Source organism: Rhinichthys klamathensis, unplaced genomic scaffold (assembly GCF_029890125.1).
Source record: "Rhinichthys klamathensis goyatoka isolate OS25496 unplaced genomic scaffold, OSU_Roscu_1.1 h1tg000121l_1, whole genome shotgun sequence".
Taxonomy (NCBI): domain Eukaryota; kingdom Metazoa; phylum Chordata; class Actinopteri; order Cypriniformes; family Leuciscidae; genus Rhinichthys; species Rhinichthys klamathensis.
In genome coordinates, this window is record NW_026606658.1 from 772,304 (window position 1) to 799,174 (window position 26,871).

Genomic DNA, 26,871 nt, shown 5'->3' on the forward strand with positions numbered 1-26,871 from the left:
GACCTAATTAGCTAGTTCATCTATTCGAAACAGGTTGTAAATAAAACAGTGACCCTTACAAACCTGAAATATTACTGTATAAAAGAGTGAATACTAGCATACATATATTAAACAGAATTGACAATATAAAGGAAAAAGTCACACAATTGACAACAAAATTAAATTCAACCTTTATTAATTGTCTTGTTCTTTTTTTAAATTAATTTTCTTTTGTAAAATCAGAAACAAAAAAAACCTGAACACGAGTGATAAAGCCCGCCTTAATTTATAATGGTACACAACAACAAAAATAAACAACTGGTAACTTTTGAGTGTTCCTAAAACACCCAACCAGCTCAGCTTGGTACAATAAGGTTTGGCATGTTTCATGTTTCAGTATGAATGCCTTCAGTTGGTTGCATCTTCTAAAAAAATCTTTTTCTTTATTATAATTATTGCAATTCAGACAATATATAAAACAAAAAAGGCTGCTAAAACCACAACTTAAGAAATATTCATTAGTGCCAATGTTCTTGAACTTGCTGTCTACACTCTCTCACACACACACACACACACACACAGCCACACCTGCATACATATCATGCACACATAGACATCAAACACCTGAAATAAGCTGTCACTCATACATTTACTCACCTCCCTAAATCCAGCACTGATCTTTGTAAATGCACCACGCTTGTTAATCTCTGGCTGCCACACATTCATCAATGCCTTGCAAACACTCTGAACGTCACCACCTTTACCTGGGACTTCACTCATGCGCAAACAGGCAGAAAGGGCACCTTGTACAGCTAAGTAACATCCAAGTGATCGTCATTATGACAACATACTCGATTAAGAAAAAAAACGAGGTCAGCGTTTGGGAAAAAAAACATTTCTGGATTTCACCATCATTTAAAAGAAAACAAAAGACAACGAGACACAGTTTGTCAGACATCAGAACAGTGTTTGAGTAATTTGAGTTTGCATGACAATGGGAGCCGTAACAACGTGAGCGTTCAACAAACATTGTATGATGCATATTTTTGTCCTTTTTTTTGTCTGGTTTCTCCTTTACAGTGCACGCCTGAGTGAGAGCGTCTCAGTATGCGAGTGTGATCTTTATGACCTCAAGGTTTAGGATTCATCCAGTTGAGTCAGTATTTCAGTCCAACTGTTTGCATGTCCTGTTCAAGTCTTGCATGAAGTCTTCATTTAAGGGTAAGAAGAAATGGGATGTGTTGGTGTGTGTGCGTGCGTATCTATCTGTACTGCTTTTCTTCCACACACTGCTCCTCCACGTTTCCGCGTTGCGGAGATCGCATTATGGGGAGCTCGGAAACACTGCTCAGGTAAAAATGACAGTGTTTACATTTGTAACCAGTGTCATCTATATCATTTTGTCTTAATGCATTTTGCTAGGTTTCGTAATGCAGTCGGCCTGCCTCTCAGCACTTAAGTGTTAATCTGCATCTGCTGTTTGAGTGCTTACCTTTCAATCTCGTCTACATAAGTGTTACGAATGTATACTAAATACTTGGATGTGTATGCAATATGCACCCTTCCGAGTGACAAGGCATGTACGCAAATTGCCTGTATTCTGATTAATGTTCCTATATTCCTGTGTGTTTGTGATAATATAGGAGGATAACTAATATTTATATATCTGCTTTGTGTGTGCGCGCGTGTTGCTGCATCAGTCAGATAGAGTCAGCGCCTCCACCCAGCAGGTCTCCAGGCAACAGCGCTGCAGGGCTGCTCATCTGGTGCCGATCTTCCATGGCTGGAGACCCCCATAGACTGCTGCTTGTGTACCCTGGAGTCATGCCGCCCCACAACCCTGCCCTGCCGGGATCAACACCCCCTGTGTTGCTGCCCACACTGCCGCCACCACCATTGCTGCTCCACTGGGCAAAAATGCTCAGGCCTGCTCCCTGGGCAGAGGTTGGGTCAGCGGAGTTGCCCGTACCATCTAAACTCTGCCAGGTAGTGCCAGAAGGCCCAGTTCCGCCACCGTTGTTGCTTCCTCCTGCTGTCATACTTCCCACTCCGGCCCGTTCTCGCTCGCCACCCCCAGCGCTGATTGTACCCACAGCCCCGGCCCCCGATGATCCAGTCACGCCGGCCGGCCCGGAGACGGCCCCACCACCGGCCCCGCCACCTCCGCTGCCACTTCCACCAGATCCCGCCTGGGAATGTGCAAAATAGCGAGCAACCTCCTCCTCACTCACGAACTCGGCCAGGATTGTGGTGTTGCCCAAAACACACCTAGGGTGAAAATTGCACAGATTACAGATAGGGCATAAAAAAAAAAAAAGTTTGGTTCCGGTTTGTTGTCAGTTGAGGTCATGGGTCGGTAGGTTTTTTTTTTTTTTTTTTTTTTTTTTAAGTGGCAGCAAGGGATAGGTAGGAAATTATTCAGGGCTCGACCTTAAGCCTTTTCATGTGCTTGCCCTCCGAACAAGTAAATCTGTCATTCACATCAAAAAAGTTGCTTGATTTTTTAAAATTTTATTTATTTATTCTGAAGCAATATTCTCATCAGTGTTCAATCAGCTTTGATATTTAAATTGGCATATTGTAATATCTGCACCTTTGAAGGGCATCCCCTCCCCCAATCTTATTAAATGCCCTATAGTGTCGTCTTATTCCAAATAATTGAATTTATTGATCAAATTTAGGAATTTAAAATGAAAGATGAAGCATACTGTTACCCTAGGTAGGGCTGATCAAATTAAATAATTTACACTGAAAAATTACAATTTGTTAATGTTATGAAATTGATTTAAATGTACAAATAAGAAACATTGGAAAGAAGTATACTAGGCTACTTATAAACACAACACTAAACTGCCAATAGGTGGCGGCAGGCGGCCGTATTAATGAGTGAGTCATTGATTCATTAATTCAAACGATTCGTTTAAACGGTTGATTCATTCAAGAATGAGACAGATGTTAATGAATGGGTCATTGAATCTTTGACTCAACCGATTCGGTCAAAATGCTGAATCATTCAGTAATGAAAACAGGATGAGTGTTCTTGTGAGATGCGCTGTGGTTCTGCTGTGATTTTTGTTTGGAACTATTTTCGCTGCAGAAACTGAACAAAAACAGCCAATATTGCATCTAAAATGTAAGTGACTTAATTTTAACTGTTTATTGAACTGTTGTAGGAAATCAATGTCACATTTTCAATCGTGATATGGTATTCAGGAAAAATAATTGAGGCTGCTTAACACATGTTAAAATATAGAAACTCCACATTTAGATTTTTTATAGGCAGTATGATGTTAACAGTGTGTGTGTGTGCTGCGCTCATGTGTGTAGATTTCTCCTCGAGAGGCTGCACGAGCGTCAACAGCGCAACCTCACCGTCAGCAGGCTAATATATTTATTATCCACAATCGATCGCAACTTACAATAAATGTTATAAAATCAGAATCATTCTCTCGGTTTAGTGATTCCCTAGTTATTTTTTTGTTTGTTATTGATGTTCTAATCAGGCTACTTGTCCGTTCGGGCAAGTAAAATTCTCTTTTACTTGTCCTTCAAAAATCCATTTGTCCCGGACAAGCGGACAAGTTAGACGGGCTCTGGAGATACGAAGCGTGGCAAGTTAAAGTGTTTTGGGTTGCATAAAATAATAAAAGAAACGAACAAATACATGGCGAAAGAAGTGGTAGACAGCAGAAGAGGGTATTTGGATTTGGGATGATTTTTAATGAAACTTGGGAGGCGGATGGAGGTTACTCTTTAACGCATCATGTGGTGTGTGCGTGCCTATGAATGCATGCATTTGTATGTGTGCGTATATGAATAAAAGTGTCCTAAATGACAAAAAAACAAAAAAGACTTTATATGTATTATAGTTCAGTTTGACGAACGATGTGTGAACGATGTAGCTGCCTCGTTTGTTTTGCTGGAGGACAGCAGGCATCTTGCATCGCGTGCTATAAAAATACGGTGCTGTACAAAAACGTAAATTATAGTTCGCCTCAAAGTTTTTTATTTGTGTATTTATTTAATTTTTATTATTTTTCCCCAAGCTCATAAAATAAATTTGGGTCGCACATAAATTGACAGGGTCGGTCGGAAAACAGAACCAAACAAATTTTTTTTTTATGCCTAGGAAGAAATCTACAATGTATGGAAGGCCATTTCTGCCACACAGTAAAACAAAATATATTGAAATCGGTCATTTCAACTCTCTTTGTCAATTGTGACTAGGGATGCACCGAATCCAGGATTCGGATTCGGCCGAATATTGGGCTTTTTAACGGGGTTCGGTTACTGCCGAACCTCAGAATTTTTTTCCACCGAACCGAACCCTATAGGCTTGCACTACGCGCGCTACGTCGAAGTCACCGATCAGTGAATGACATCAAAGTACCGCGTGAACGAATAGAGAGCAGACGGCTCCTTATGCTTTTGAAATGCTCTCGCGGGACTTTGATGTCATAAACTCATCTGTCTGTGCAGCGCCGGTTCAAGTCGAACAAGCCTGTAGTAGTTATTGCAGAGGCCAGACAGACTCACGGAGGCGATTGGCATCTCACTACTCGCACTTTATTCCACAATCGAACTTGTGTAACTGTCTGTCACACGTTCTACCGTCCACAGCGTGGACGGTAGAAAATAAGGCAAAATAAGGTAAAAATGAGCATCAAACAGAAATAACCCGCATACATGGGCATGTGTTCGAGGCGCACGACACATACGGCGCGCAGTTCTTAAAGGGGACACACCTTATTTCCACTCGCTACAGTAGGTGGACCGTTCGAATGCAGTAGGCTGTGAGAAAGTGAAAATGGAACTCGTGTGCAGAAAAAGTGTTGTTTGGCAGTACTTTCAGTGAAAGAAGGCAATTCAAGTCGAGCTACATGTTCAATTTGCAATGTCGATTTGTCTCATGGTGGCAAGGCCTCTAAATAGGCTACACAACATCGCCGCTGTTAAAATGCATAATGTTGCTTATTCTTTTTTTTTTACAGTTATAAAAGTAAAAGTAGTGTTTATTATTTACAGTAATAAAATAAAATGAAAAATCCACTTTGTTTACTTCATTAATGTGTTTACTGTGTTAATGGACTGAGGATGAGAGTAGGATTCGGTATTCGGTTTCGGATTCGGCAGAATCTTAACCAGTGGATTCGGTATTCGGCCGAACCCCACAAATCTGGATTCGGTGCATCCCTAATTGTGACTATACATACACATCTCAAAAAGTAACTTGACTACTTGTAATTGGTCCTTTATTTCTTGTATTGAAACTATTTCTCACAATTGTGACATTATATCTCACAAAGAAACTTTTACGCAACTGCACCTTTGTTTCTCGTAAATGTGCCTTAATTATTTTGTAATTGTGACATTATATCTCTTTCTTCCTGACTTTCTTGCAATTAGTTTTTCATAATTGCGATCTTATCTCACAATATGACTTTTAATTTTAATTGCTCACAAAAATACCTTTTTATCTTTTACTCTGAGGTGGGAACAAGTTTTTATAACAAGGAGCTAAAATGTGAAAAATTCAAATTCTATGGGGAAAAAATATTATTTACTATTATCACCATTATATTGATGGATCTGGGTCAGGATATGTTTTTTTAGACACTTACATGTGAAGTGCACTCTGGGCTTTGGCTGCTTCTTGGCGAGTACTGTAGCGAATCAGAGCACTACCTTGGGTCAAACCAAGGTGAAAGGTCAAAAGCGGCCCATGCTGCATACAGATAGTCCGCAAAGTGGAGCCATCAATCTGCAGAGAACAAATGATACAAATCACTATATTGAAATTTGAGAAATTAATAAAAAACAACAGAAAATGTGTCCATTTCTAAAAAAAAAAAAAAAAAAAAAAAAAATCCAACATAATGCATAACATGGATACCTGAGGGGTAAGATTACTCAACACCAGCCAGCAGCTCCCCTTAGAGGATCCTCCATCACTCCACGCAGAACCTACATAGATTGAGAGACCATTTATGATCTGGTCGTTTAATAAAAGTTAAAGCAGGTTGAATTTACTTGAGTGAATGTCTAAATAGTGCTTTAATTAATACTTGTGATTTTCATTAATGTTTTTCAGTTTCTAAGGTGTGGTATTACCAGGCCCAAATCTGTTTTCGTGGCTGCCTCCAGAGCCACCCCAGCCTCTACCCAATCGTGGGCCTCCTCCCGTCCAGGGAGAAACGGAGGGCTGCTTCTGATGGGACAGTCCAGGAGGTGGGCGTGGCAGATGAGAGCTGTTGCGATTGGACTTCCAAGGCTTGTTGTGCCCTATGGGTTCAGGTGGCCAGCTGGGCTTGTAGTCTGTGTACTTAGCTGTGAGAGCAGGAAATAAAGCACAACATAGTCAGAGAGTTGAAACTGGAAACTGGAAAGTGAAAACAAAATAATGGAATTCAGTACAGAGCTAAACAAATGGCGCTTTTCTACAGCATGGTACGGCTCACTTTTGGGGGGTTTTCCATTGTGTACAGTACCTAGTACTTTTTTTAGTACCACCTCAGTTGTTGAGGTTCCAAACGAGCCATACCGATACTAAAATGTGACGTGTAAACACTGCAGATAACTGATTGGTCAGAGAGAATCGTCACTACCTGCGTCATTGGATTTGCGACACGAGACACCAAACCCGCTAGATTTAAAGTCAGCAACAGCCAGTGCAGTATCATTTGTTCACACACCTTAAACCGACTTGCTTTAAACGACCGTCGCATGCAACTTGAAAAAGTAAATGGCTGTATCATGGTCAGTAGACGAGGTGGCGGCGCAACTATAACAATCAGTCCATAAAAATAAAATAAAAAGCAAGCCAAAGTAAAGTGAGCCGAGTCGTACCACGCAGTGGGAATGTGCCAAAATGAGGTCGTATGGGGCTTCTCTGAAAGCAAATCAAATAAAAAGCGACATCTAGTGAAAAGAGTGCTTGGTTTTACCTGGGTTGTGTGCATTGGTGAGGGGGTTCTCTGAGGCACTGTAGGGCCAGGCACCAGGTGAAGGCAGCAAGGTGTTGAGGGAGGGATTTGATTCTATGCCAAAAAAAAGCAAAATGCACAATACAAGAGTTGTTTGTTAGTATTATTTACATATGTAAATGACTTCTAAAATTCTAAGCTTAGAGCTCTATGTATGTGTCTGTGCTAGAGGAATTACCCTTGAAAGAAGAAATTAATGTTATCATAAACTACCAGTCAAAGGTTTAAACCCTCTTGAGTGAAAGAACAATTCTTATGATTTGAGAAAACCATTTGAAATAAATGATTAAGCTTCAAGGTAATTACTCACCTTGATGTTGCTCCAAACCCACAAGACTTTCTTTCATCTTCAGAACACAAATGAAGATGAAATCTGAGAGATTTCTGTTCCTCCATTGCAGAGGTGGGTAGTAACGAAGTACATTTACTTTGTTACATTTACTTGAGTATTTTTTGGGAAAAAATGTACTTTTAAGAGTAGATTTAAATGTGGGTACTTTTACTTTAACTCGAGTACATTTCTAATGAAAGACCGGTACTTTTACTTCGTTACTTTGGGCGACGTTCCTCTCGTTACTTTATTTTAATGCAATACATGTTGTTAAATGCGTAGTTTATTCCAAGCACGCTGTATCTTTTTTATGAGCATGAGCGATGCTCAATTCACAAATGAATCACTCTTTTGAGTCGATTCTGTTCAAAGACTAGGGGTGTAAATCGGACAGTTCATCACGATACGATACGATATCGATTCTCTCAGCCAGCGATACGATTATTGCCGATACCTCAAAAAATTCCGCGATACGATTACGATTCGATTCGATTCAGGGTTATCAATCGATTTATCGATATTTAGATATTATGTGCCAAGTTTACACAACCAGTTACGTTTATTAACTCACAAATGCATCCAAAAATATATGAAAGTTTAATTAATCTCTTTGAAAATTGCACACCCTCTCCCAATTGGGACATTTACAAGTTGTTTGTTACAAGTTACAAGTAAAAACAGAGTTATCTGTTTTTGCAAATGAACTAACAGAAGAGGTTGTTTTGATTAAGTAATAATAACAAAAAAAAAATACAGGTAAATTATTAAATTAAAGTGCATTGAAAGTATTTTTTTATATATAGGCTATAGCTATATATTTTGTGTGTGTGGCAAAAGCAGATAACTCCACATTTCATGTTTCAGAGTTAAACAAAGCCTAGTAATTGCTACGATACTTAATAAAACACTTAATCTTTGTAATGTTAATCTCCTCAGCTGACATCTAGACGCCTGTCAAACTTTGTTGTTGTGAATAACGTACACGCGATACAGAGAGCTTTTCCCTCGCTGTTTTAGCAAGATTCCGTGAAAAAGTTTCAGATCTTATTTTCCTTTTACGCCCCGAAAAAGATATCACAGGTTCATCAAGTTCGTTGAAATCCATCCTCGATCACTTTTAATCAGCTTTGACGAAACTCCTCTCAGCTAGCGCGTCTTTTCAAAGTGACTAGCAGGCTTGTCACCTGACCTGAATACTGCGCACTGTTTCACAAACAAGGGTGCTTGTCATTTCTGCTGTAAAAGATGAACTCGCGATGCCTTGACAGTGGAAAATACCGGCTTTTGTGACAAAGGGTTCAGTCAATCTTGTCAGGCGTCTATTTCAGCTGAGAAAAATTACGTGAGGATGTGGAGAGTGTCAAAATAAAGGTACCGTATAATCGATATTTTATGTGTTGCATCGATGCATCGTATCGTTAGACTTTTGATCGATGTATCGATCCATATCGATGTATTGTTACACCCCTATCAAAGACTTCATCAAACAAGTTGGCAGATCTGTCTAAATCAGTTTGCGAATCAGTTTAAATGATCTGTTCAGTTTCCTCACGCACTGAATCGTCTGAAGCGCTTTCAATTCACACTCGAGTCGTAACAGGAAGAACATTCGATTTCATTTCATTCAGGTAATACATTTTACAACCAAACATATTATTACGCCATGATAGCACTACTACAAAGTATGACATTGTCCGTTTTTTGGACATATACATTCATTTATAGGCTACATTAAATAAGCTAACATTGTCCACAGTTTATGAAATGAACACCCGCCATCCCGCGGTAATGTGTGTATTGCGCAGTGTGCAATATGTGTGCAAACTCGAAAAAAGCCTTGCCTGCCTTAGACACAGTTAATCAGTTTAAACATTATTGCAGAAATATAGGCCTGCATCTGATTACATTTTGGAGAACAGACAGAAGAAGATCAGTCAATGTGCACTTGATCGTTGTTTGTGTTTAGATGTTCAGTATCGGTCATGAGCGCAAACACATGTGAAGAGTTTTAATTCTTTCTTCTCTGTGTCAATGGTTCCTTTACATGCCTTTGAATGCAAAACTCTGCAGTCACTTTATTTCGACATTGTCTAATAATCCAAATGTAGTTGTATAAGTTACTATTATACAAACCAAATGGACAGGCAATGGTTTTTTCGGGCTACAGATGGCAGAAATAATGATTGTCTCTTCGGTTTTTGTTGCAAAGCCTATCTAATTATGATAATAATAGTCATTTAAATTAAAAATATCTTAATATCATGTTATATATATATTATATATAGGCCTGGCCTATATGATCCGAAGTAACTAGTAACTAACTACTTGAGTAGTTTTTTCATTGGATACGTTTTACTCTTACTCAAGTAACTATTAAGATGATTACTTTTACTTTGAGTAAATATTTCTATAAGTACTTGTACTTTTACTTGAGTACAGTTTTTGGATACTCTACCCACCTCTGCTCCATTGACAGTCTATGCAACTACAACTTTGATGCTTCAAAAAGTTCCTAAAACTAATCCATATGAATTGAGTGGTTTAGTCCAAAATTTCTGAAGAGACACGATCGCTTCATCCACCTTATTTTTCAGGTAAGAGCAGGCGTGGCCATTTGTAATTTTATTGTGTCTGGCTTCCAGAGTCACTCACTTTCAGCTATTTATAGCTGTACAAAACAGCTCGTTATGCTGCTTGATTTTGCAACATGGTATTTCATACCATATGCAATGCACTAGTTTATGATCGAATCAGAAAAAAAATGCACGAGCATGTTTTCTCCAGAGAGAAATCGCAGATCATAAGCAAACTTAAGACGCTGCGAAGACATTACACGTCACATTCTGATGTCACGGGTAGGGCTGCAACAAACGATTATTTTGATAATCGATTAATCTAACGATTATTGGAACGATTAATCGACTAATCATCGATTATTTTCGCAGACTAATCAGTAAGTTTGGAACGATTATTCAGCTTTTCCAATTATTTAAAACATTGAGTTATACATATTCTAACTATAATATAAAAAAAGAAAATCACTTCAGCTTTTGAAATAGTTGTTTTAATGAACTTTGAGCCAACTAAACAGGTCATTCTCTTTAAGTTTTCAGATTTCGGTCCAACTCAAATCACACACAAATGCTCTCTAAGCATTGTTTAATAGGCCCACTGCTTTTCTTAGAACTGAAACAGAAAAAGGGACATTTACTTCAGGACACAAAGAATGGTAAAATATTAATCTGCAAACAATTATTATAATTATAAAATTACAATCTTTTTTTACATGACAATTGAGCTGACAGAGACGTTCTCATTCACCTTTTAATTTATAGTATGAAAAAGTAACTGCCATGATATTCTTCCTATATCATAGGAAGGATAGGCCTATAACATCTCGTTTTGTAAGTCTTCATGATTATTGAACAAAATACAGGCAAGTGATAAGACTATAATAATACCTAATATACTAATAGTGTTACAATAATAAAAACAGCCCTGACTCCTAAGCTGGATCAAGCTTTATTCTATACAAAATAAGTCATCACATTACTGTAATTATATTACTATTGATAATATTATTACTATTATTAGTAGTATTGCATTCTCTAATAAAGAGAGATTTACCGCTGGTTAGTAAGCTCCAGCTGGAGAACACTCACTTCTCACCGGCTCCTCTTTTGCCGGGATGTTTCCTCTTGCACTCCAACATGCATGTTGTGCTCCCGTAAAAATTGCACACGACAGCATTCTTGATTTGAAGTTTTGTGAAACTTTCCCAAACCTAAACCTTGCTAGTTCGGATTCGTTTGCACTGTCATAATTCGCGCTGTATTTTCTTCTACCGCAATAGCATTTGTAAGGGCTGCACTACACTCTAGCGCTACAGCGCCGTAGCGGTCAAATCGCGGGATTGCAGGCCCTTACATTAGGTCACGTGAGATCAAACGACTACTCGACAACAAAGATATTTGTCGACAAATTTTTATTGTCGACGTTGTCGACAACGTCGACTAATCGTTGCAGCCCTAGTCACGGGTCTATACGAGATGTGTGAACGCACGCACAGATTCCAGAAAATCATTGGCAATGTAAATTAACCAAAATCTAACGATCATGGGACAAATCCCAGGATACATTATCAGTGTATTTTCCAGAAAGTGTCAGTTGCGTAGACTGTGATGAAGGGGCAGAAAGCTCTCAGATTTCTTCAAAAATATCTTAATTTGTGTTTTCATTCATTCCGAAGATGAATAAAAGTCTTACGGGTTTGAAACGACACGAGGGTGAGTATTTCATGACAGAATTTTCATTATTGGGTGAACTATCCCTTTAAATTCTTGAAATCAGTTTTGTAGAAAATGTACCTGTGTTGTCTCTTAGCAATTGGTGCTCAGTATCATTGAGGCTTGACATCGATGAGCCCAGCATACTTCCAGGTGTCATGTAGGGATCAGATTCAGGGTCCACACTCTGAATTCCTTCCCAAGGCACTCCTGGTTGGAACTCTGAAGCGAAAATCACATTTCAATTCATTATGGATGTATTCACAAGTAATACAGATTAAAATGTTGTTGTTTTTTTATGTTTAGATGTGAATCACTGTTTACCTGGAGGCCAGCTAGATGTGCCAGTCTTGGTGCCCATCTTTTTTCCAGGACTTCTGTGCCAGTGATCTGATGGCCCTTGAGGAGGCACACCTAAACCCTCACCTCCCAGCATCTCATACTGGGAATATGGGGAACTACCTCTCATTTTGAGAGGAGCAGCAATAGGACCTATATATCGGAAGAAAACAAGCACTTACAGTCAAACTTGTATCAGACTTTGTAAATAAACTCCTTTATATAACTCAATTTTGTAGGTGTCACAAAAAAAGTAATGCACCATTTTTATGGAGAGTGCTATCAGGAGGTGAGGGGGATGGGGAATGAGCTTCCATCATCCATTTGAAACGAGACTGCTGCCCCCCACTCTCTTTAAGCCCAGCTGGGCCACCAACCATGGGACCCAATTCCAGACCGGAGAGGCTCACTCCAGGCCCAAACCCTTCAAGACACAGAATGGGACAGAAAAAGGCATATTACAAAAACAAAACAAAAAAACACATCATCAAGTTCCCACATGCATTGACACTAGTGGTGAATCGATATATTGCTAAGGATGATATATCTGCTGATATTTAGCATTTTTTAAATTAATGGCATTTTTCTGTTTGGTCAACAAGTTTCTGAAGACCATATTGGAAAAATTGATATGAAAACGATATGAAAAATCCATATTGGATCTCACCAGAATAAGTTCCTTGTGTTTTCTGATGCAGGTCTGCAACAGATCCTGCCAAGCCAGGGTGTGAGATGGCGTCCGACATTGGCATCTTTGGGCCACTCCCACCAAGGTGAGAAGGAGAAAGTTTGGAGCCGCCCCCTGTACCTCCCAAATGTTGCTGCTGCTGCTGTCTCTGCTGCTGAAGAACAGCCATGATTCTGGCAAGCTGGAGAAAAAAAGAACTGATTCAACAACAGCAGCAATTCTTAGGCAACTCATTTTGTTCATATGTCCACAACTGTGGAGGGTTAAAGCCCAATCCTCATTTCATTTTCACATTACAAGAAAGGGTGTGTCCCGCATAGGCGTAATTCTATGGGGGGACAGGGGGACACGACCCCCCCAATATTCAACGAAGGGCAATTTTTACCCCCCCCCAATATTTGATCATATTTGGGGCGCGTTTCCATTACAGATTTGCGCAAAACTTTTGCGATATTTTCTAAATGTCGATAAAAAACTATTGCGAAATGACGGCGTTCCATTAACCGATGTTATGCGACTAAAACGTCTTTTTTTCCTCTCGCGATCAGTCATTCCAAAAATCATGGCAACGGACGTTGGTAGGTTTATAGCCTCTATCACAGCCACCGCATAGACATTATTATTATTAATGGAAGGAGACGTGGCGTGTTATCCAAGCGTTAATGGCAGGGAAAGACACGGAGTTCCTGGGTGTTTCTCCCTTATTGTTTATTTTATGAATTCAATAAAGAACTCTGTCTCGTATTGTGTCCAAACGGTCAGTGTACTTGCATTCATTTTTCTTATTTAACCCGTAATTGCAAAACGAAAAATGAACGGTTGTTGTATTTTTAAAACGCAAAGGTGAACACCAATATTTTAGTTTGACCTGTAGGCCTACACCAAATGCTGCACAAAAAAATAAAAAAAATAATAATATATATATATATATATGAGAGAGAGAGAGAGAGAGAGAGAGAGAGAGAGAGAGAGAGAGAGAGAGAGAGAGAGAGAGAGAGAGAGAGAGAGAGAGAGAGAGAGAGAGAGAGAGAGAGAGGGAGGAATTTTCGGATATTTGTTTATGACTTTTTGCCCCTTTATTAAACATTTAAAATATTCACAAATTAATATGGAGAAAAAAATGTAGATTTTACTGGTTTTCTAAGGCCAAATTAGAACCTGGAAATTATATTTTTCCCGCAGTGCTGAATGAGAAGAGCCATAACCACAGCCTACAGAAAGGGGATGTATAGGTGAGTTAGGCTATAATAAATGTGTCTGAAAAAATAACGAGGCATTTTAATTGTTTATTAATAAACTATTGTTTTCCTAAATCAGTGTCGGCTAAAAACATATCTCCATCTCCGGATGCACCTTTAGAGAGAATGCACCTTTCATACGGATTACATAATCAGAAGGTATTAGCTTTCGATTCGAATTTGTTCCTTTTAAAGTGGACATTTAAAGCTTCAGTCTACAAAGGCTAGCCTATCAGTTCTCGCGCTTCAGTTCACGGAGATCATGAAAGCGCGCCTGATTGTTTTATTTTATTTTACAAAAGCACATCGTTTTCTTGTTATTGTGAGATTACGCAAATAAAAGTAGTTGCGAATAATGTATTATTATATTCTGTATGACCAGAAATGATAGAGTATTTTAAGTTGTTTCGACTGTTGATAGGAAAATGCAAGTGTTCGCGCCCACGCCTCGCCATCCAGTGCGCGCTCCACACCCAGTCCGCACACACACTTGGATATGCGTCAAAATCTTGTGTTTATTTGTGATAATCTTAGCCCTATTATTATTATCCAACCTGTATTATGAATGAAATGTGACGAATTGCTTTGTTCCTTTTTTGGATAAAAGCGTCTTCTACATATAATAAATGTTATAATAATGATGATAATTATTATTATTATTTGCGGACACGGACCCAAAACACACCGCGTATTATAAGTCAGGTGACTGTAAATGCGCAAAACCCGTTTCCATTGCAGTTTTGCGAAATATTCCTTTTTCAAATTGCCTGAAAAGCCTCCTCATGCGAGCGTAAAAACTTTATTGGGATAAACGGGAGTTTTTGCGAAATGGACGTGTTTCCATTGTGCGCATTTTCATTAGGCTATGCAATTTCAATTTGCGCAATTTGAAGGGTAGCCTAATGGAAACGCAGCTTGTATGATTATGCGGGCAGGGCCAGATGTGATTGCAAATAGCCTACGTCTTTCTTCCCAGCTCCGAAAATGTAAAATCCCGGCCGGTCCATTTCCCAAATCCATTCGGACTTGCCTTACACTATACATTTAGCAAAACCTATTTCTCCTGAAATCCATGTCATGTTTTCCTATCCCTAGTAGCTCGTGCATCGTCAGTGAGTTAGGAAAAACCAAACAGAAAAAGAGTTAGGAGGAGCGCGGAAATTGACAGACATTTGGCACATAGGCTATCTATGAATGGTAAATATCCTGTTATCCTGTAACCGTAATTTAATCAAAATGTTTATAGCCACTATATGTTTATAGAAGAATATAAGAGAGAGAGATCACTGACCGCTTTGTTGTCAATTCAGGCCTGTAATTGATGCCGATGCTGTAATCATTGTGAGTAGGCTATACGTTGGTTTGACGATCAGATGTAATAAAATTCCTTGTTGTGTTATACAATTACAAACATTCGGACTCTGACTTTTATTTTATTTTGATTAAAAAAATGTGTGCATGCGCCAACACAAAAAGTTCCACAGCTGTCCCCCCCAATGTGTGATTGACAATTTCGCCCTTGGTGTCCCGTGTCACAAATCCGCACAAATATTGAGTCTTATAAATATTGAGTTTATATGGAAGAAAAAGGCTGTTTGCCAGTCTGCTTCTTTTTAAAAAAAAGTTACTAGAATAAGTACTATAACAGTATACAAGCTGCAATGAGTTCAAAAATGCACAAATCGACATTCCAAATTATTTGTGTGATCATATGCATGCTACCAAGTATTAACAATCTTTTTAAACATATGGGGTATTGAACAATATTAGTTATTGACTATACCGAATGAAGACTATGATAAGCAGCAAATAGTAACTAGGGCTGTCACTTTACGTTCGAAAATCGATTGCACAATCGATCAGACCAACCAACACAAGTATGGAAAACGAAAATAGGGAATCGATTTTAATGGCCTTCTGTCGGAGCGCGTCCAGCTCGTCACGACACGTCCGCAGCGAACGCACGTCACACAGCAACTGCAGGCTCTGACAAACACACATTACAGCAAACTATACTTCTGCATAATGTGTCTTTTTACAACAAAAATGTGAATTCTGCCGCCGGTATTCAGACAGTCTCATGCATACAGATACAGACTAGGGCTACAATCGCCTACGTAGGCGAAATTTGTTTGACATGTCTAATCGTAAACACAGCCATGTTGAAGCCTGCTGTAATGTTTTTCATTGATGTTATAGCAGTCCACTCTGCTTATTGTTTTTCGAGAATGTTGCACTCCTGTTTGTCATTGTGCACGAAACTTCATGCCAATAAATCATCAGAAATATTGCTGACTTGTGCGCGTCTCAAACGCACTCTTTACGTTTGACCTAATGCATGTTAGTTGTCCGTGGATTTGCCTATATTTGGCGTTGAAAATGGAAACGTCTTTAGACATGGAAAATCGATTTTACAATCGATTCAATGAACACTTATGTCTCAAAAATCGATCAGGATTCAGGAGTTATACAAATCACCTGACAAAACAGACTTTTCAGCTCTCTAAAATTGCTATATGGAGATGTAAAGAAGCAATTAGGCTATAGGGTAACATTTAGGGCTCCAACTAACGATTATTTTGATAATCGATTAATCGGACGAAATTTTTTCCGATTAATCAGCTAAAAAATTCAATTTGATTTTTTTTTTTTTTTTACTAAATAAAACCGTAAATCCGGGTATTTATGTGTAAAAGTGTACTTTAAAAAGTGCAAAAGCCACACATTGAGTTTTACTAATATCGATATTTGCATTGTTTTTAATGATAATTGCTGATGGCAAGTTGACAACCATGATTAATAAAAAAAAAAAAAATTAAAATGTATATCCAACATACAACATACACAATTTTTGTTAAAACAAATTTACACAGACATGTTGTTCAGATGTGAAGATATAAACTAAAAACATCTAAAATATATAATTAATTTAAGTTTTATTTAAAATGAATTGAATTATAAGGATAAATTGATAGAAATAAATATAGAAAGATTGAAAACAAGCGTGTGAACGTAGAGCCGCAGTAGATCGCGTTTGAAAAACAATTAAAACTTAATAGTAGACAAATGCTATAAAAAGAGAACGGAATGGAGGTACGCAGCAAGCTAACAGGCTTGATTAAAAGGACAGGAAAAATGATGCATTAGTGCACAAGCATTCGCTGAAAACCACTGAGTACAGTGACTAAAAAACAATCTTTTACTGCTGCTGTTATTAACTGCCTTTATATTTAGTGCTTCACTTTGTTAACACCGTTTTAATTTAACCTATTTCTGCGGTAGCGCTATTTTAATCCATCACTTATGTTGCGAGCGAACTGATTGCGCAACCTGATGCTCGAGACAAAATACAGACATCCCAAGTCTCCCGGAAGTTCCGGGAGTCACCCGCATATTGATAGCGGCTCCCTGATGCCCGCAAATTAGTTAAAACTCCCGGAATCTAGAGCGCGCAAGCAAGAGCGCGTATGCGAGACAGAAGAGACTGTGCTCCAAACCGTGTAGCGCGCGCACGGCAGAACGGCGGAGGGAGAGAGACCTTGCGTGTGTGTGCGCCTCATGAAGCGCATGTAAGACATCATGATTGGCCTGTTTCAACCATAGACTGTAAAAAAAGATGGACGACGCCCCTTCGCTCTCATCCATTGGTCAGAACTGAAGCCGCCAGTATCCCGATATGGCGCTGACATCTTGGAACTTGAGTCTGTGCAGTAGCGATCTCGGGACCAGACCTGCGCAGTGAGCAGGAAGTAAAGCCGCGAAATCAAGGCCCCACCCTCACTCTCGCAGAATCAATCGCAAGCACACGCTCCTGCCCTTTTTTTTTATTAATTATAAAAAATTTGATATTAAATTTAAAGCTCCAATCTCCTCAGTCCTCCAAAGATCCCGAAAAAAGTCTGTTGGTGCTTCAGTGACTACTTCGCTCAGAGAACCTGTCAATCAAAGCTGTCAATCATGACGTCATCACCACCGTATCAAATAAGTAACTAAAAACAAACACTTGAAATTACATCAGCGTGATAAAAACTACAGTAAATGACAGAAACCATCTTTGGAAAAACGATATTTGAAGTGTAATTTAATTTTTTAGTTGGTCTCGCGTGCCGTTGAATAACATGGGGAGGCGGGGTTTATGATCTATACTAGGACCAGCCACCGGGGGGGGGGGCGATCGAGACGTTTTGGCTTCACTTTTAAAGGTGCTCTAAGCGATGCCACGCGTTTTTTAGGCCAAAACATTTTTTGTCACATACAGCAAACATCTCCTCACTATCCGCTGGCTGCCTGTCCCCTGAACACACTGTAAAGAAACACGATCTCTGTAGACAGCCCAGGCTCCACAAACAGCAATAAAAACAAACTGCGGCGACCCGCTCCCCGAAACATAACAAACTGTTCCAGCCAATGACCGACAAGAAGGGTTTGGGGGGTTAGTGTGCGGATGAGGAGGAGGGAGGGTCTAGCTAGCCTCCGTTTTGTTTGACAATAGTTCGAACGTCAACAAGAAGTGACGTCACCCAGGATCGCTTAGAGAACCTTTAAGGGCTTGTGCGGCACGCTTGGTTTCAACCAATCACCAACTAATCGATAATGACATTCGTTGACAACGATTTTCATAATCGATTATTATCGATTAGTTGTTGCAGCCCTAGTAACATTGTAAATGGAGAATTATGTCAGACCAATATGAAACCAGTATGTAGAATATATAGTTACATAACAATTGTAATTACAACGCTGAAACTGCAACATTTAAAACAGCAGCGGATTTAAGAGTAAAATATAATTAAGCAGTTATTTTGTAATATTTTGGTTTAAACCTACAATTGACTATTATTAATGTCTTAATAATGCAAGAAAAATAAAACAATAAAAATGAAAATAAATGACAGATATACAGTTTAATGTAGCTAGCACAGAGTTACTATCTAATGCCCCTCTAAATGCATTTGCATAAAGACTGTTACTTTTTGTATTGTGATTTTGTCTGTTGATTACTCATATTTCATAGATTCGTTTTGGCAATAATACTACTGCCATAGAAACAATTCAGAGTCCGAGGAGTAGAGTATAACATCCCGGGTTGTCTTCTAGCAATTAAGGCAATTACTCTTCCTGTGAACGGACCCAAATAAGTTCTACTACCTTTTGGCAGTAACTAGTCTCTTGGATACTGTCCTGTTTGCACAAAAAAAAGAGGTGAAGACCGTACCTGTTGGGGGTCTGCTTGTTGACGTATGTTTGGGGGGAACTTGCGCTGGTTCTGCAGCAGCTGCTGCTGCTGTTGTTGCTGCGGTTGCTGTTGCAGAAGCAGTTGACAGGCCTGCAAGAAAGCACAAGTCAAAACTTCAAAAGAAAAAACAAACAGAACTCTAGGGAGTGTATTGTGAGTCTGGCCTGCTAGATGAAGTACTGTGCATGCAACGGGAGTTACCCACCAGCTGGAACTGAATATGAGGGGGATAGATGCTGCTGAGCATGGCAATGTGCTGTGGGGAAAGCTGTGGAGTAAAGATGCCTCCTCCAACACCTCCGGTGGGAGGAGGCATCTGTTTCAGCACAGAGCCTGGCACCTGCAGCAAAAATTAGTTAGTTCTATAACAAAGATCACTTTTGACTTGCATTGCAGCCAGCTGCATTGCTTTAGTTGACAGTTTATCTTAAAAACAATGTGAAATCCTATTGCGCATAATCAGTGCACAGTACTTTTGAGATTTTTTTTTTTTTTTTTAAACCTCAACAAAATGTCCACCACTATAATGACCTGTCTGTCAACATAACAATTGTGCAAACTACTGAAGTAATATTAAATAATAGATGCAGTATCATCAAGTACCTGAGGTGACAGGAACTGATGAGGCACTTGCGCTCGTACTGATGGGTTGATGGGCGGCACCCCTGGTTGGTGCCTGGACTGTGACATCCCTCCACCGCTACTAAACAACTGACCACTCGCCTAAGGAAAAAGATAGAGGGATGGAAAAACAGTTAATCAAAGTGACCGCAAAGATCCAGATTAAAGAGGTCAATAAGAAATGAAGGGCTAACGAAACACCATTTACAGAAACATAAGGAGATGCAAATACCTTGTCATAGTAAGGCCCAGGTTCACAAGCCCCCACCTCTTTGGAACCAGGTGAACGGAAGACTACTCCTACTCCCCCTCCACGTCCTCCTTTACGCATCTCTCCATTGTACTCATTCAAGCCTATACCACGCTTCTCTGCTTCCATCTTTTTGTCCTGTGGAGGACCAGGGGCCAGATCCAAGGAATGACTACTGGGGTCCTCTCCCTAATAACAAATCTCCACATTGGTAAACCTCATAAACCAAACTTTACTTAAACGTGTTGATAAAAATGCATGATGTCTTAGTGAGCAATATAGACTATTCACTAAAATCTGGGAAAATTCAATGATTATTAAAGCTTGCAATGATAATTGTAATATTTTTAAGGCCAAAATTTGTATCAGTGCATTCTTAAAATTCTTCTGTTTTCAATCGTTCAATTTCAATTTCAAATGTTTATTTGCAAAAATGTAAGATCCTAAAACGATATTATCCAAGACCAATTTTTTTTCCATAACTTCTTACCAGAACCCCCATGTTTGAAAACTGTCTTGTCATTGGGCTCATCCAAGATTCTCCTGCACCCTTCATGGAGCCCTGAAGAAAAACACTCAGTAACTAGTACGCATAAACAACTTAAATTGCAGATCTGCATGAATATTGAACCTAGCCTTATCACTGACATACCTTGTTGCCCTTCTTTGCTCCCCAGCCTCCAGAGTTGTAGGAGGAGCTGCTGCCTTGGGAACCTGCACTGTTCCATACACCACCACTCTCATCCTCCTCCTCCCAGCTGGAGTGACGTGAAGCACTTACTGAGCCCTCTCCTTCACCCCAACCTTCTTGCATAGACTTTGAACCTGTAAAAATAAAACATCCCTTTAAAATGTTCAGAAGTATGCATACATTCAGGATCAGGTTTAATTCAAAACACATTCATTTATTCAAAACACCATCATCACTAGGACAAAAATTATCCAGACTCACCAGACTTCACTGCATTGGGGGAGGGATCCCCCCAACCTGACGCCTTGCCAGTGTCATCAGGGTCGCCCCAAGCAGTGGGCGCATTAGTAGGTTTACCCCACGCTGCAGTGCCATTGTCCACACATGGACTGGAAGGAGAGCCATTACCTCCCCATCCAGAAGAAGCTAAAAGATAAACAAAGGAAATGCTTTAACAAATACAGTTCTATGGTATGCTACATGAAAGTGAAACAATAGGGGCTTTCGCACCAGGTAGTTCTAGGAACTAGCCACCAGGGTGGTTCCCCGAGAACTAATGGTTCCCCTAGGAACGTTTTCCTGGTTACATTCAGGCGGTGCCAATAGGAACTCTGAAGTGACATAAGCTGCGCTTGTTCTGAATTTTATTTTGACGGTGCGGAGGACCTTTATTTTGATGGCGCTGAGAACGCCAGAGGCTGATCACATAGTGCTGATCACATTCTCCATGTTCATTAGTTTACGATCTGTCTAACAGTCCTGTCTATTACGGTATTAGAACTGTTATACATAGAAAGGAGACAGTAATGAAAAGTAATTAGCGTACGCCGTATGGTTAATGTCCAGTGTTGCTAGCGGAGCAGAAATATATAATCATGTTTCGCTTGGTGCCCTCAAAGTTGCGTTGGATTTTCTCCTTAGCGTAAAGGTTAAGAGGCCCATCTATCACTGTTTTCCATGTTCGTAGAGTTAGTTTGTGGAGTAAATATATAGGCTATAATCTGTGCGTTTACACAGCTTTTTAAAAAATGTCGGGTGCTGGTGTTTTGTGCGCTCGGCCAATCAGCGTACACTGACGTCACTGGTAGTTCCTGTAGTGCTGGTTTAGACCCTACACTGAAGTAGGAGCTAAATTAGTTCCTCCAAAAGTAGTTCCTAGAGCTAAAATCGTTCCTAGTTCCTGCGGTGCATACACGCTAAAATCCGGGTACTTCCGCCTCTAGTTCTAGGAACTATGAAAAGGTTCCTCCGGTGCAAAAGCCCCTAAAGATCATATCTAATGTCACTATTTTAAAATTAAAAATGCAGCTTTTTGAGGAGTTTTGATGTTTCACAAAGAGTTAAAAAAAGCACTGAAAAAGCCTAAGTGACTTACCTATTCCAGGCCCCTTGCTTGTTGACTGTGCAAGGTTCATATCCCTATTCCCGAGGCCTGCTGGAATTCTTGCAGGCGGCTGCTGTTGCAGGGTTGGGGGTCCCTGCTGAGGGGGCACTGATTGTGCCTGGCCAGATGGGGCATTGTTCTTATCCCACAAGTTGACACCTTTGTGGTTGTAGTTGATGGGGTCACCCCAAGCAGATGTTCCATCATCAATCTCCATTTTCCTGCTGATGGACTGTGGAGAAGGTTCCTCCCAACCGCTGGGCTCTGAAGTGTCTCCAGGGCCACTGGAAAGTTGGGGTATAGGCCCTGAAGTCCACCCTGAACTTTGGCTCTGGGCTGAAGGACCTGCCGGTCTTCCCCAGCTTCCTTGCATGGCCCCCGTTTCTACCGACTGACACTGCTGAGGCTGTGATTGTTGCTGCTGCTGCTGCTGTGCCGGGCCTTTCTGAGAGGCCAATTGGCTGTTTGGCATCTGTGACGGGTGTATCTTCCCACCCCAGCCTTGGTGAGATTTTCCACCCTTGTCTCCACCAACCCCTGTACCTCCAGCTCCCCACGTCCCTCTAGAAGCTCCCTCATCCCAATTACCCCATGTACCCACTTCTGAGTCCCCACTAGTACCTCCACCACCCTTCCCATCCCCCCAACCCCCACTGCATGTTTTGGGCTCATTATCTCCCCAGTCATTGCTGCCTCCCGGCCCCCAATTGCCTGCATCCACCCGTCCAATATCTTTCCATCCACCTGTTCTTTTCTCCTCCTGACTGTCTCCCCAGCCACTTCCTCCAGTTGATGGAGTACCCTGTGTTTGGATATCTCCCCACCCGCCTGATGAGCTTCCTGCTCTACGTTCTCGCCACTCATGTCCCTCACTGTCCCAACCTTTCCCTGGGCCTTCTGATGAAGCAGTCCCTCCCCAACCCCCGGATGGCTTGCCCTGCCCACCAGCTGAACTACCTCCTCCACCTCCAGATTGTGAGACGCCAGGGTTTTGGATATTGACACCAGAGGGTGGAGGGCCTCTGGCATGCAAAGAAGAGCTGCTGTTGCTACTACTGTTGTCCCAACCTTCACCACGTGAAATAGCGGATGGTCCGAGGATGGAGTTTGAATTCAAGTTGGCATTCAGAGTTGCACCTTGGAGCAGAGGGGACGAAGATGGATCAGTAGTTGTGGTGCCAGTAGGACCAGAGTACGGTTGGGCGTGGGCAGGTGCACTCATTGTAGATGACGAGTTTGGCCCGCCTGATGCTGCTGCTCCACCACCTTTCTCCAAATCCCATGCCACATTCTGACGTATTTGCGTCTGACCCCAACCAGAGTTGGACAGCACTCTGGGGTCCAGGTCAGACCGGCTAAGCAGATTCTGTAAGGCCACTTCAGGGTTGGGAGGCTGATGAGTGCGGTGGTGGCCATGGCGCTGATTGCCACTTTTGGAGTTTCCTCCGCCACTGGAGGATGAGGTACCTCCCCCACCTTTGCTACCCTGGCCTCCCCACTCACTCGATTCCCCTGCTCCTACATCCCCAACTCCTTTCTGATTGTCCCAAGCTCTTGTCATAGTTGAAGGTGTGGAGGTAGAAGTCGTCTGGTTGACGACACTACTGCCGCTGCTGCTGCTGTTACTGCTCGAGACATTTTTCCCATCTGGATTGCTGACACCCCCAACCCCACTGGATGCCCCCCATTCCCCAACCAACATATGGTCCCCACCCCACGCTCCCTGAGATACCCCGGGGGTCTGACCACCACTTCCTTTTCCCCACGCACTTGCCCCTGTCAAATCTCCTCGATCGTCCTGGCTGGCAAAACCCCACGCCTTCCCGCCTTCGGCAGACACAGAGCTCCCCCCTGCTCCGTCCTCCCAAGATTCAGTCCTTGAGGCACCCGTTTTGGAGTTTGAGGGGAAAGGCTGAGGTCTCCACAATGATGAGCTGGTGGAGGAGGAAGAGGAAGCTGAGCCGTCCCCTCCACCTGTGCTTCCACAGTCCATATCAGCCCCCTCTGCCACCCCTGTGTTTTTTGGTCCTGCTCCTGGTTCCAGTGCTGCGCCACCCCACTCTCCACTGGATGGCTCTCTGTCTCTGGATTGCATTTGGTGAAGTTGGTGCTGATGAGAGGCTTGATTCACAGAAAGAGAGTTGCTGGCAGACAAAGATGAGCTTTGGAGGGAAGAGGAGCCCCCCTCTGTTGCAACTGTCCCAGCCCCTTCCTGTACCAGGGCTGGCCAAGCAGAGGGATTGGCATTAGGGGTAAAATTGGCACCTGGAATCCCACAGCTGACACCAAAGGAGCTATCGGAGCTCCCTGGGAGAGGGACAGCTTTGGATATGGGGGGCAATGAGCCTGCTGCTACTGCATTCCCCCCGATGAGTTCATGGGAGGATGAAGCCCAAACACTACCAGACTGCATACATTCATTGGGTGAACCAGAGGATGTGGGTGGGGAGGGGCTGCCGGAATTGACTCCTTTTCTCCCGTTCCCTCCTCCCACAACTTTTGCTTGCTGCTGGATATGCCTCTCACCCCATGAGGCGCTGCAATTCAGAAACCCACTACCGTCTGCACCTCCGGTACCTGCTGTATCCCCCGCCTTTGACCCATCCCCAGCAGCAATACTAGGCCATTCCTCCAGGTCTGACCGGTCCACTATCACCTTTTCCCTGCCCTGAGAGAGGGGTTGGCTGCCAGAGCTGGTCCCCCACATGGAATTTGCATAATTTGAAGAAGAAGCAGCGATTGATGAGGATGACGACGTATGGGGCAGTGAGAGAGCAGCTGGACCCAAAGGGCCCTGGCTTGGATCTGTAAACAAAATACAAAACTCTTTATGAACCTGCCAGACTATTTTCTATATGTAAATAAGCCAAACCAATGAGATACAAACAGGGATAGTTCACCCCAAAAATTCATCAATCACTCACCCATGTGATTCCAAACCTGCATGACTTCTGTGAAATACAAAAGAAGATATTTTGAAGAACTGCATTTTCATGAATTTTCATTTTTGGGTGAACTATCCCTTTATAGATGCTGTGAGTCATTTTGCTAAACAAAATCCTCTCTCCAAAGATATATTAGCAATTCAGATCACACAAAATTATTTGCAGGCTGAAAGTGTTTTTGATTAGCTAGTTTTCTGATTGGCTAAAAAAAAAGTGCAGACCACTCCCCCTGACTATTTTGTGTCATTTTAAACAGCCTAGGTTAGTCTACCGACATCTCAGGTAGCAGGGATATTTTATGCATAGTATTCAAAGTGCTTAAAGCACCTTTAACATATATCCTCTGTGCTGCTGCATAAAATAAGTTAGCTTTTAGAAGACAAGAAGGCTAGATATCATGAAGTACATTTACATGTACAAGTATATAAATCACTATCTCTGTTATTAAAATGATTCAATTGATGATTCTTACCTGAGGTCGAAGCCACTGTTTCATTGGGGCTGTCTCCCCCGCTGTTGCCTCCCCCCAGCAGCATGGAGGACAGTGGTGGCTGGCCCCGCTTCAGTAGCACTTTCTGGTCCGGCTGGGAACGGAATCGAGGGGGCACTTCACGGGGCATGTAGCGCTGGGAATTCTGTGTGCCGGGGGAGGGCTGTCCGTTGGCCACCGCCGGCCGCTTAGCATTGTTCCCACCCTGAGGGAGGGCGCCAGCAGCCGGGGTGGCAGCGGATGGGGTTGAAGAGGGGACGGGGCCAGGGCTGGGGAAAGTTGAGTTGGGGGTGGCAGGAGACTGTGCAGATGGAGGCTTGGTCAATTCTGGCACTGTGTAGTGGAAAATTTAGGAGCAAATGAGAGCAGAACTACAGAACATCTACATTAAGGTAAAGGAAAGAATAAATGGATTTTACACATTAACACACTGACACACTTTTTCATTTCATGTTTGTTTGTCAGCAGAATGACACATTGTCTCTGTAACTTTCAGGATATCCGCACACAGTACAGACCAAAAAGATGAAAAATAGCATTAAAAATGCCACAACAGCATTAAAAATGCCAAAACTATCTTAGATAGTTTTCTTTCATGCAACATATTAGTCAAGGGCTTGATCTCTGTCATTCATAATTTAATAACAGGTCAGGCATCTTCTTTAGATAAAATACGGAGGACTTGGGAGGAAGATCTTGGCAGACCACTCTCGGATGACACATGGGACAGTGTCCACTCATCATCAATGTGTGCTCAGCACTCACTTATTCAGTTCAAAGTAGTACAAAGAGCTCATATGTCAAAAGTTAAATTAGTTAAAATGTTCCTTGGTACTAGTCCCATGTGTAACATATGTCAATGTGCTGAGGGTTCACTAGTTCATATATTCAGGACATGCCCTAAATTAAGGCGCTTTGGCGATCTGCATTTGACACTCTTTCATCGGTTCTCCACACCGGTTAAGAGCCAGATGCCCTGGTGGCATTATTTGGAGTTGCCCCAGAAGAGTCATGGTTATTTACATCAATGTGTAAAGTCCTTGCTTTTTCTTCCTTGTTAGCATGCAGAGCATTACTACTAAAGTGTAAGGAGGCTGCTCCACCCACTCACACCCAGTGGATCAGAGATATAATGTCTTGTCTTTGCCTTGAAAAGATAAGGTACTCATTAAGAGTATCAGAAAAACAATTCCTTGATTATTTATAAATAACGCCCTATTATTGACTGTTAAAACCTAAATGGATGCCAAACCAGTGTTCTTTAATATATCTTATTTTTTGTTTCTTTTTACATCGAGTCAGTGCGTGCACCTATATAGGCCTACATATAGGTGAGAGTTTATGTGTGTAGGCATGCATGTATATACTACTTTTCAATTTTGAATTATTATAGAAATCATTGGTCAGCAT

At 41.4% G+C, this 26,871-nt stretch overlaps 1 protein-coding gene across 2 annotated transcripts; it reads right to left on the reverse strand.

The window, feature by feature from the left end:
* Positions 1-158: 158 nt before the first annotated feature.
* tnrc6ba (trinucleotide repeat containing adaptor 6Ba) lies at positions 159-25,819 on the reverse strand. Of its 2 annotated transcripts, XM_056255431.1 has the most exons (19): positions 25,444-25,819; positions 24,951-24,977; positions 22,018-24,831; positions 20,904-21,068; positions 20,604-20,776; positions 20,442-20,513; positions 19,934-20,140; positions 19,684-19,803; positions 19,286-19,420; positions 19,060-19,170; positions 12,586-12,787; positions 12,181-12,342; positions 11,904-12,071; positions 11,661-11,801; positions 6,924-7,016; positions 6,091-6,306; positions 5,873-5,943; positions 5,601-5,740; positions 159-2,247 (listed from the first exon to the last, which is right to left on the reverse strand). In XM_056255431.1, exons 1-19 carry the CDS (start codon positions 25,589-25,591, stop codon positions 1,680-1,682), a joined length of 5,733 nt encoding a protein of 1,910 aa, XP_056111406.1. In that variant the 5' UTR covers positions 25,592-25,819; the 3' UTR covers positions 159-1,679. The 2 variants fall into 2 exon arrangements, with proteins under 2 accessions (XP_056111406.1, XP_056111407.1); XM_056255432.1 differs by lacking the exon at positions 24,951-24,977.
* Positions 25,820-26,871: the final 1,052 nt, after the last annotated feature.